The 12460-nt window shown below is 30.9% G+C and overlaps 1 protein-coding gene across 1 annotated transcript; it reads right to left on the bottom strand.

Moving 5' to 3' along the window:
• Positions 1 to 4353: 4353 nt before the first annotated feature.
• Positions 4354 to 6300, bottom strand: LOC134239008 (uncharacterized). Its single transcript, XM_062721151.1, has one exon. The coding sequence runs from the start codon at positions 6298 to 6300 to the stop codon at positions 4354 to 4356; it is 1947 nt and encodes a 648-aa protein (XP_062577135.1).
• Positions 6301 to 12460: the final 6160 nt, after the last annotated feature.

Raw genomic sequence — 12460 nt, 5'->3', positions numbered from 1 at the left:
ACCAAAGGTACCCCGACTCTATTCGCAACTCCTCTTTTACCAATTAAAGGATTAAAGAATGACACTTTCAAAGATTCTTTAGTACAAAATGCCATTTAGACCCTTTTTTCAGATGACACTCATTTCGCGTCTCCCAGAGCAAAACATGGACTTTGACATTATAATCACAAGGAAGGCCTATTTTACCTGTGTTTTTTGTTTTGCTAAAATGTTTTTAAAAAATAGTTTACATCCAACTCTAAAATGTTAATGGAAGAAGATGTGTAAAACCGAATCTGACTGAGGGCACAATTCAAATGCGTGTTCAACCTTTTTCTCACAATGTTTGGTGTTATGTATCGTTTGTTCTTAATTCCTTATTTTAATTGAACAGAAGAAACACAAAAAATTTATTTTCCTCTGCTTTCTTGTATTAAAGTATTCAACATGCATTAAAAATTAAGGCAATTTTGAAATAGTGTAAATATTAAAGTAAAATGCTGTCATGACAATATCTAATATACTAGTACTCCATTTTAACACAATTCTGAACAGTATTGGGTGACCCAACCCTCCATAAAAACTTTCATAATACCATCTTTCATTTTAAATAGCCGTTTGTCTTTTCAACTTTCAACTGATTTTTCAAAGTTCAAATGAACAAAAAAATTATATTTTGTAGTCCAGAATTTTTGAAAATACTGATTTAGATGTTTTTTTTCATATAAAATATTATTGTCATTAAAACTTACATTTGTGAAGTTCTAGTGGAGTCCATTTTTACACGTGAGATCAAGAAAGTTTAAGATGTAAAAATAAGTACATTAAGCAAATTGAGAGATTCATACCCCGCTTTTGGAGTTTTATTGGTTGAATAGCCAAGATTTATGGCATTTTCTACATGTTCTCTCTGCCCTGGATTGTTTATCCAACATGCAATAAAATGTTTAGTATTTTAGAACAACTTTATTTGGTTAAAAATCGGTAATATAAATGTCATAACATGCATAATGCACCACAATTTAACATTGTTTAAAATTCTCTCAACTTTCCCATATAAAATAAAACTTTCTTGATTGTCTTACATGTATTACTCAGTAATTATATGTCCTGTCTGAACTTTTTTGATTTCAAACTTTACACTATACAATAGTAAGTGCTTTTTACTTTTTTTTTGATAATCTTACGATTTAGACTCATCATGAATGAGTATTGAGTAGTGTTTTCAAAAATAAATAAACAAATAAATAAACCTGTGTGGTATATGCTATTATTGGCCGATGTGTGTGTGGGGGGGTGGGTGGGGGTCTTTAGATGACTGAAATTTCCTTACCAAATAAACAGAAAGAAAAATAAATTGGAGCAAACACTGCTACAACGCGAAATGTAATAAATACACAAAATATAATAAACCGTGATACTTGCACTTTGCGTCATTACATTTTGAGTTGATATCAACGCAAGATGTCATAACGCAAAATGTGAAAACACACTTTTAGAAATACACTCTGCATTATTATCGGCCGCAGCAGCGGCGGATCTATTTTTGGTTGTGTTAGAAAGTGCACATGGGGAAATGAGATGTTATAATTTTATTACTTCATTAAAATAATTATCAAATGATAACGTGTAAAATAATGAGTAAAATATATTTAAAAATTGCTTACTAAGTTTTAATCGTTGTTATTATATTTCAATTTCATTATCATTTTGCATCACATAATTGATAATTTATGGTTTTAAAAAGTGTTTTCAATAAGTACTCCCCATCCTGCCTGGGAGTGTGTAAGATACGAAAGGAAAGTGCACGTGATAAGAGTGCATGGTGAATAAAAAAAATTGAAAATTTTCTCAACTAATAAAAACTTGCTTGAAAATGCTAGAGCTGCGAATGACACAAAGCTTTTTGCACCGTGCCATGCAGAGTAGCCTATACTTTGCAGAGAACATATAAGCATTATCCCGTAACAAAAACCCAGGGAATCAGCACGTGATTCATCTTGAGAGGCCTACATCTTCATTTCGATGGCAATAGTTTCTCATATTCATCATTGACTTTTTTACATCAGGGTTAGGATAAATCCATTGGATGAGCAAATGCACTAAAAACGTCTATTAACTTTTTAAAAATATTTATTTATTGATTTTGCTTTGAAGACGGCATGAAATATTTCAACTTTGAATATCGTGTGCTTTCCTGGCATGAATGCTTTGAATTTTATTTGTAGTTTTTTGATATGCTAAATACTGTTAATCACATTTTTATTCGCGAGAATTTTATTTTCGCGTAATTACGCGAGACGGTATGCTTGCAAACATTTCATTCTCGCGTATAATAGAATTCCTTATGATTATATAGAGCAATGACCACATTCCTGAAAAATTTGTCTCGCTTACGAAGAGTCAATGACTATCTCCCGAAAAAAAGGTGTCGCGAAATTTAAGTGATCTACTGTATGTAAGCGGCCGATTTGATGCTTTTTTGTCAAAATAAACGCAAAATGTAATAATTCAATATGTAATAAAAAGATTTTTGGATTATTACATTTTGCGTCGAGATGAAGCAAAGGGCAATCAAACATTTAAAGAAAATCTTTAATCTTTAATAAAGAAATTGTAACGGGATAAAAAAAAATTATCCTTTAACAGGGAAAGAAAAATACGAAAATCTTCACTGTTTTTTCCATGATTAGAAGTTATAATGTTATGATTACCTTCATATTAAGCTTTTCCAATCCTATTTTGAATGTTTTAATGATACCGATTGTTATCTCCATATATCATTAGACAGTCTAAAGCTTGTGATACTTTTTTTTGAATGCATGTTTAATAGACTTTGATAAATAATACTGTAAATAAAATGATCTATAAAATGTTGTTACAACTTTCCCGTAGTGGACATTTTAATTATGTGAAGGACTACATCTACATCTCTTGGGAATTTGGCAAAAGGAATCAGCCTTTTGAATGAATTCTTGTGTTGTACTAGATTTTTCTTGTTGGCTTGTCTTACTTAATTTGATATTGAATATTATAATTAAAACTTATTTGATATTGTGTAATATAGCCAGAACAAAATCTTTATTTAAAAAAAATATTTTCATTTTTTATATTCAGACGGTCTTGTGCCACTTACATGACAATCAATTCTTTAGAATAAACATACACTAATTTGTTTTGATGTTTTATTAGGCTGGAACATTGTTAATCACCCATTGTTAATATACAAAACACAAAGCTACAAATGGCCCTTAGTTAATTAAGCTTTAACATAACCAGTTGAAAATTACATGATGTATAATTTATTTGTTGTAAATAATACCTACAACACATGAGATATATGTATATCAAAAATTTTGAGGATTGGAGCAAATCATTGAAATCTTTGAATCAAGATTAAAATAATTTTACTTGCACGCTATTTATGATAATATAATTAAACAATATTGAATGGACGTGTGTTGCAACCTCTATTGAAATAACTACCACTATTGAAATAATTATATCAATAGTGGTTGAGAGTGCATTTCAATAGCAAACATAAATGGTTCCCACTATTGAAATATGACCACTATAGAAATAATTATTTCATTAGTGAGTGAGAGTGCAGTTCTATATCATAACAATAGGTTTCAACCACTATTGAAATACTACCAGTATTGAAAGAAAAGTTTCACTGCGTCAGAAACTTTTGAAATAATTATTTCAATATATCTTGTATTCATTGATCAAAGCACTATTGAAATCAATAATGTTATCGATATTGAGATATTAATTTCAAAAGTGAACATTGTTTCAATAATGGTCGCACCCTTTGTTTGTTATTGAAATGAATCTCACCCACTATTGAAATAATTATTTCAATAGTAGTCATATTTCAATAGTGGTTACTATCTTTGTTTGTTGTTGAAATGCACTCTCACCCACTACTGAAATGATTATTTCAATAGTGATCGTATTTCAATAGTAGTTATTACCTATGTCTGTTATTGAAATGCACTTTCAATATTTCAATAGTAGTTATTACCTATGTCTGTTTTTGAAATGCACTCGCAACCACTATTGATATAATTATTTCAATAGTGGTTGTATTTCAATAGTGGTTACTAACTATGTTTGCTATTGAAATACATTCTCAACCACTATTGATATAATTATTTCAATAGTGGTCGTTATATCAATAGTGGTTGCAACAAGTAGATATATGTAAATAATAATCTCCATCAGATGAACTAGTACAAATGTCTTACAATTAATCATTTGAGGGATTCCATTGACAAATTTCTTGTATTCTCATTTCTGTAGCTGCGTATATTTTGTGGCAAAGTGGTACGCACTCGTCTGAGAAATAATTGATATGAGTATATGAGAAGCCTATAGGTTCCTTATCTCCTGCTGACAGATCTCTAGAATCCGCCATGATATGTCTCTGTCTATGGAAGGTATAAACTGTCCCTGATCATAGTGAATTAGGGTCTGTAGATCATCTAGAGCTGCTAGTGCTATCATTGTGTCTACATGTTTGTAGCACAAGATCTCTAGCATGTAGAGCAGTATAAACGGTGGGATATCTAATGCAGAATCCTTATTCTGTTGAGCAGATTGTTGTTCTGGTATCAATTCATTGATGTAGTGGATTTCATGGTAAAGTCTGTTAGACCATGCTACAGTCTGTCTCATCTTTAGAGACCAGGACTGTCCCCTTACAGCCTCAGGATACATCTCTGGACCTAAAAAAAAGTTAGACATGTACGTCGCATATGGCTGTGCTAACTTGACCTTGATCATCTCTAAAATAGATAAAGCTTCCATGTATCTAAGTGTTTTGTAATAGTACATAGCTATGTACAACCTGTCAGAAATAAAACCAAACTTGGCTGCTAATTTCAGCATGTGACAGGAGATTTTGTCAGCTCTATACCTCAGTTTGTTTTTATGTGTGTAAGTTTCCATGTATACTATAAAAGCAGTTTTATAAAGGAGAGTAGATGTAAGTTTCTGTAGCATAGGGACGTTATACTGCGTAATTAGAGGTGAACCTACATGTACCATCTGTTCTATTGTATGTAGACACCTCATATACATCGGTATGTTGAAAAAGTAAAATGTGTCATGGCATCCCATTTCATGATAAAGGTCTCTATCAAACCCATGCTCAGATATCAGAGTATGATCATCTGTACAGATGGAGAGTCTGGGATTATGAAGGACATCTATAATATAAGACCTAATGGAAGGACTGTGTAGCAGGAAAGTAATACCCTTCTCATACAATCCATACAGTCTATTAAATAGCTGATATTGTTTTTCGCCATGAATTTTACACAGAAACATGTTGTTATCTGGAATGAAAAAGTTAGGACAGACCCCCTCATACACCCAATTAAGGATGAGTTTAAAGCAGAGCCAGAAACCCCCCAGGAGATTTTGTGGACACCAGTGGGGTATAGTATTTTGTTGAATCACCCAGAAAACTGTTGTCTTCATGTGATAGGAACACAATAATCTATCATCATCACCTAGTCCATTGTTAATTATTTCTGTTAAGAACAGTTTAAGCAAGCCGTATGTTAGGAATTGACAATGATTCATTGCGTTCACTAGTTTTTGTTCTGCCAGAGAGAAAGAAATTCTCCATTCATGGTTCTCATGATTTCCTAGTTTATGCCCAACTGCTACAAAGTGACATCCATTTTTTACTATATCATCAACAACATGAGGCTGGGGCCAAGAGTGACATCTGTCTATCCAAGAGGAAGCGGGTGGAGGCCAAAAGTCACAAGCTAAACAGTAGGCAAAATCAAATTCTACTGTTAAGAATTTTGCACTGGCACAAGGTCCATGTGGAATGTAGTCTGAACACACGATTTGTCTGTATTTAGAACTAGATATATAATATCTGTTATACATTCTAACACAAGCTCTCTGGATGTCTCTGTTCATGCTTGGTGACAGTAAATATAACAAAGTAAATCCTGGTGGACTATCAGAACAGTCACAGATGATGAGTGTTTTTCTGTGTGTGTTGTAATACTGAGACTGAGATAATTCCCAGATCACATGGTGATTATTTGGCCAGTACATCATGTCGGTATCTGATCCTACCAGTCTGAATCCTTCTCTTTGACTGCCACTCTTCATCATCCTTCGCCCATTAATTTGGTTCACTTGATTGTTCACCATCTCCCAGATGTCCACCACATCTCTCCTCATGGCTACCAGTTGTGATGTCCCTACTTTACTACACAGTCCCATAAACACTGACTCTGATATGTGTCGTATGGCTGTCTTACTGTAAATAATCAACGTTAAGTTTAGCATATCTTTTTAAGTGTAACACTTATGTAAATCATTAGAAGTTATCATTCATAAGTTTGTTTATGTTCTACAAAAACAATCTAAATAAATATCTAATAATCACGTCTAAAGAATTAACCGAAGAAGATGTACAAAGTAATTCAGATTGAAAGCACAAATGCGTTTTCGACCTTTTCATTGCAATGAATTGCGTCGTGTATCGTATGTTCTCAACTCATTATTGAAGTTGTCGTCCGCATGACCCTAGGGACGTGGTGACCGGTCAAGTAAATCAAAATTTGCAGCTCTCCATAGGCAAGTGGTTGCGTCTTCATATGAGCGAAGAATTCTCGAGAGAGACGTTAAACAACAAACAGACAGACATTATTAAAGAAATAAATTGAGGAAACATACAGACGTCTACGATTCTTCTGACTGTGGCCTCTGATTTTGTATCAAAATATAAAACAGGGGTATATAATCTTTGATTAGTGTACATTTTAAAATGCACTGATTTCAATAACTAAGTGTTGTAACTTATAGAATAATACACCGCTGTCGTGAGAATATTAAATAGAATTCATTTTTTACACGGTTTCGGGTGCTGTACATAAATAAATCCATTAAATCGTCTTTCATTTTTTATGTTCCCATCTTTCAATGATTTATCTAAGTTGAAATGGAAAAAAAAATATTAAAATGGGGAAAAATATTATAAGAATGTGTTGTCAGGTGTTTAAATATTGATTCAGATAGTGTAGATATTTTCAGTGAAAAATATCAATAATGAGACTTACATTTGTGAAGTTCTAGTGGAATCCATTTTTACACGTTAGATCTGAAAAAGTTTCAGATGCAATAAGTAATTAAAGCAAGCAAACTGAGATATTTATTTCCCCCGCTTTCGGAGTCTCATTGGTTGAATTGCGAATAATTATAGCATTTTGCACCTGTTTTCTCTGCCCTGGATTGTTTCCCATACATACATTGTTTAGAATTTTAGAATAAATATATTTGGTGGAAAATAAAGGTAATATATAAATTGCATAATACACAATTTGATTCACATCCTCTCTGACTTTTCCATGAGAGACAAAAAATCTTCCTTGTTGGTCTTAGAGACCGTGAGAAATACATGTATTAATTTATTTTATGTCCTGTCTGGACTTTTCTGATTTTTATTTAATTTAATTGCATTTATTTGTTTTTAAATAATCTTATTCTTATGATGTAGACTCATCAAGAATGAGTATTATTCTCAAATATAAATGAACAAATAAATAAACGTGTGTGTACAATGTATGCGTTTGTTGGCTGGGGGAGGGGGCTTTAGATGACTGAAATGTCCATACGAAATAAATAGAAAGACTATTCAATAAAAATTTTATCCATAGGTCAACTATACACTGCTTCAAAATATGTCGGCTAGATTTTCATTGAAAAATGCACTATGCAATCTGGCTATTGCATCAACCAAAAGAAGAACATAGCATTAAGTGGAACTTTGGTCAAAGATTGTTAATGAGGACACTGTTTAAATAAAGAAAGTCTAACGGGAGCTAAAAAATAAAAGAAGAAGGTATGGTTTCCATACAAATTTTGCCCTGTGATTTTCTAAAAAATGAAACTGATGTAAAAGTTGAAAACTCGTGCTTTTTAAATAATTGAAATTCAATGCAGAAAAATTATACAAGTCATTTTTCTCATATGTGTTTTTAAATGCTAATTATGACGTCATAAACATGTGCATTTTCCCGTATTTTCTTAAAAAGTTGCAGAAGACACCAATTTTCAATGAAATTTTCTTTCAGATAACATTGTCCACAGGCATCGCCCACAAAGATCTTGAGATCTGTGATTTGTTATTGAATTTTGCACAAGATATCAAAAAATTAACGTGGGCGACGGCTGTGGACATTGTTTTCTAAAGGAAAATCACCCTTGACATGTGCCGATTTGAGGCTTTTTCTTTTGAAAATAGAGAAATGCTTCACATTAATGACGTCATATTTGCAGAATGGTAAACCTTCATGCCATATTCTTTCCTGATTTATCAGAGTCATTTATTTAACTAATATTTAAGCCAGTTTCAAAACTTTTTGATGTCATTACATTTTCAGGGTGCAATAAAGCTAAAACCATACCTTCTTCTTTTATTCCTTGACAGGGAAAGAAAGATGCGAAAAGCTTCACTGAATTAGTTATTATGTTTACCTTCATATTAAGCTTTTCCAGTTTGCATGCTATTTAGATAGCAGCATTATTTGAAATATTAAGATAATATATTCGTTATTTTATTTCATTATTTCTTAAATGATATAACTATGTATCAATTTTAAATCAGGATTATTTATATTTCCTTTTCTTCATATTTTTAATAGTACAAGAAATTACTGCTGGAACGCTATTTGGAGGTTTTTAACAAAATTATAAGGATTTATAATCCATCCATTAAAAAAGATTTATTTTGCAAAACAGTAAAATGCAACTGCTGTACATGTAGTGTATGTTCGTTTGTGAGTTAATTTTTGGCTTGAAAGAGGAAATATCAGAGATTTATAATTTTGAGAGGAAAATTATGAAGTCGGAAAATTTTGTAATTGTGTGTATCGGTTAAAATATAACACAGAGTTTGACGCATCTGTTTCATACTTGGATATTTTACTTGAAAAAGATGTTAATGGTAATCTATAACAAACAAGCTATATGATAAACGTGACAACTTTAACTTTTTTATCGTCATTTTCCCTTACTTATGCAGCAATACACCTTCATCACCTGAAAGCGGAGTATATATACAATGTACATGTATCTCAGTTGATTCGATACGAAAGAGCATGCTCTACCTATGAACAACCATTTCCCATTTTATTCTTATCTTTAGTCCATAATAGAGTGACTGAAAGCATTTATAGATGGTTCACCAGTATTTACAAGCATACTTTTGAATTCAAGGGATGAAAAAGAATGTCTTTTTGAAATATATATACTTATACACGTACAATTTTTAATTACAGTACTAGCAATTGCTTTAAGTATGGCCCATGCAAGATTAAATATGGTTTAATATATTAAAAACCAAAAACAGGATAATGTTATAAAGTTGCCTGTTTTTATTTTGAATAGGAGTTATTCCTCTTGTACTAATTGAAACTTTAAACTGCTTTACTTTGGAAAAGCAGATTAATATTGATTGCTTTGTTTCATTGGTATTAATCTGATCTTTCTTTTTAAACAATTAGTTCCAGGAATCTACGGAAGTCGGTACAAATTTAATCTTTTGGACACAAATCATTTTCACGCATCAACTTGGATTTCATTTGATGTTCATTTAATTATTTTGTTTGTAGAATCATTCCAACATTCTAGACTTTTAAAAATTCCTCAAGAAAAAAATTCTAGTTACATATGTTCGTTCAAATTATTTTTGCATTTCTTGGAAAAGAATGTAAATGACAAATAAAAAACCAAGTTATTAAAGCATGTTTAGAAATAATTATAGATGATAATGTTAAAATGTACTTGCTGAGGAACTGAGAGCAAACCGAGCATTAATCATTGTAGCAAACTGTTTTCTACCAATGAACCAAAATAGTTTGAACTTTTTTGTTTTTTTCCATCGAGTTGAAGAGTTCTAAATCTTAAAGGAACTGTGTGTTATCTTTCAACTTCTATATATGGTGTTGTACACTTCTGTAACGATTCATAAAAGAAACATCTAGAATATATCTTCAGTATTTTTTTTTAATATATTTTTCTTTGAATCATCAAAAAATTTTCATCATTTAATATCTTTCAAAAACCCTTGGGAATGCGTGCTAATTTTTATCTATGAACATTTTATATATTCTTAAATTAAGAACATCTTAAAAAATTATCAATGGGTAAGGTACATTGCGTATGCCCTTAAACTGTACATGTTGACAGTGATAAAAAAAACTTGTTTGATAAACCACCTTTCTGGTTTCCATGCATTAGTCCCCTACAGCTGATATTCTTCCGGTCTTCAGATTTAGACGCTGTTTTTTTAAATATAATTAGTTGACTTGGCAAGCATTATTTTAAAAAAAAAGATTAATAAGATTAAGATTTCACATACACCGTGTATGGCGTTATGGTGTGAGACACAAATAACATTGAATAGCAGACATAGAAAACACAGAATTACAAATGTTTGCAAGAATCAGCGAAATACATAAGGTTTTTTTCCCCTGTTTTCTTAAATTTAAGGAATAGCAACATACCGGTATTTCTTTGAACATGACTGAAAAGAGACTTATTTTACAAAGCAAAGGAAAGTTGTCGTATTTTTTCTTTTCTAGGCTTCTGATTAGGTGATGTTTGGGAGACTTAAGTATGTTTTTTTTTGGCTGCATTTCATTTCCGGAATATTGAGTAATTATCAACTTTTCATTTCCGACATTTTTTTTGTTTTCATTTCCGACATTTTTTTGTTTTCATTTCCGACATTTTTTTGTTTTCATTTCCGACATTTTTCAGATAGTACCTTTAGTAACAGATTTGAAGACTTTACCTTGAAAAATCTAAAAGAAAACATATAATAAATAAATTATTGAAATCCAATTTCTGAGTTTTTTGTAAATTTATCAATGAATCGACTGTGGCAAAATGAACACAACTACCTTAATTAAAGTTTGAGAGATTGACTCAATGTTTACTGAATTACTCTGCGCAGATGTAAAGCAGAAAAAATAAAGCCCTGTGTTGAGCTGTGTGATGAGTGCATTATCAACCGGAGTAAAAACTGGATAAGAGTACATCAAGTGTTGGACAAAAGTTTGGTTCATTGAATTCTTTAACCTAGACTTATTGCTACATGTATGCATATATGTATATAATAAATAGATTTAAAAAAAAAAAAAACTATTTAAAATCAATATTTTGCAATAAATACTTTTAAAATTTCATTTTCGCTGACAAGGAAAACATTAAATTGATGCACAGGTAAATTCCGGAAATGGTATCAAAATTATGTCGGAAATGAAAACAAAAAATGTCGGAAATGAAATAAAAAATGTCGGAAATGCTATGCAGATTTCCGGAAATGAAATGCAGCGTTTTTATTTATTTAATCAATATTTTATTATGTAAAGTAAGATTACATAATTGGATTGGACATCAGGCATGGCCTATATAAGTCCTCTCTAAGGTCAAGGTTACAAATGTTAAGAACTGACAAAAAATTACAATGATGAAAATATTCCCTATAAGTTACATTAAATTCTTTTGTTAACTAACGGTGGGAAAAAAGGAAATAAATTGAATTAAATTATACAGAAGAATTATTACTAAGCTTATGCATATTCGCTATACAATATAATGCAAAATAGAAAAAAATATAAAAAATAAAGAAAGAAGTGCAAACAAAACAGCAAAACAGAATACGTAAAGTGCAAAGAACTAATATTTAAGAAAATACAAAATAGAAGGAAATAGTAACATTTAAAAGTAAATAAATTCAAGCAATGACAGAGTAAAGAGAAAAATAATAAAGTGCAAAGACAAATTACCATGAAAAATACAACATATACATGGAAAATGGAAATGCTGAGACTTGAAATAAGTAGAAAAAATAAGAAATATCTGGATTTGTTTTTTATTTAATTACAAAATACTATCAAAATCTTTTTGAAGACTTGATGTACAGTTGGACTGCTTCAAAAATTGAACAGTTAATTTTATAAGGTAGTTGCCTATCACCAATTAGCAAAATATTCAAAATTTGATCAGGAGACATTGTTTCTAATTCTATTAAACTCTGAAGACTTTCAAAAAGTATCATTCTCTGATTATAATAGGCAGGACATCTTAAGAAAAAATGATAATTATACTCGTTCAGATATCCACACTTAGTACAAGATGCTATTTCACTTAAGTATTGATTATACAGGTGAGCATTTAAATTACTAGATTCATTTCTTAATTGACAATGTATAATGTTTTCCTTGCGATTGCCATAATGAAAGATTTTAACATCCTTTATTCTATCTGCAGCAGGTTTCTTTAAGACATTTTTAAAACATGAAAAAGATTCAATACATTTTGTTTCAAGTGGTAAATTGTTCCATAATTTAATAGTAGAAGGCAAAAAACTGTTGAAATATGAGACTGTCCTTGCTTGAGGCATAACAAAATTAAAATTATCAATATTTCTAAGATTGTA

Source organism: Saccostrea cucullata, unplaced genomic scaffold, assembly GCF_032062105.1.
Source record: "Saccostrea cucullata isolate Sc308-1 unplaced genomic scaffold, CSIRO_AGI_Scuc_v1 ctg4436, whole genome shotgun sequence".
Classification (NCBI taxonomy): domain Eukaryota; kingdom Metazoa; phylum Mollusca; class Bivalvia; order Ostreida; family Ostreidae; genus Saccostrea; species Saccostrea cuccullata.
This window is presented reverse-complemented; position numbering and strand designations above follow the sequence as displayed.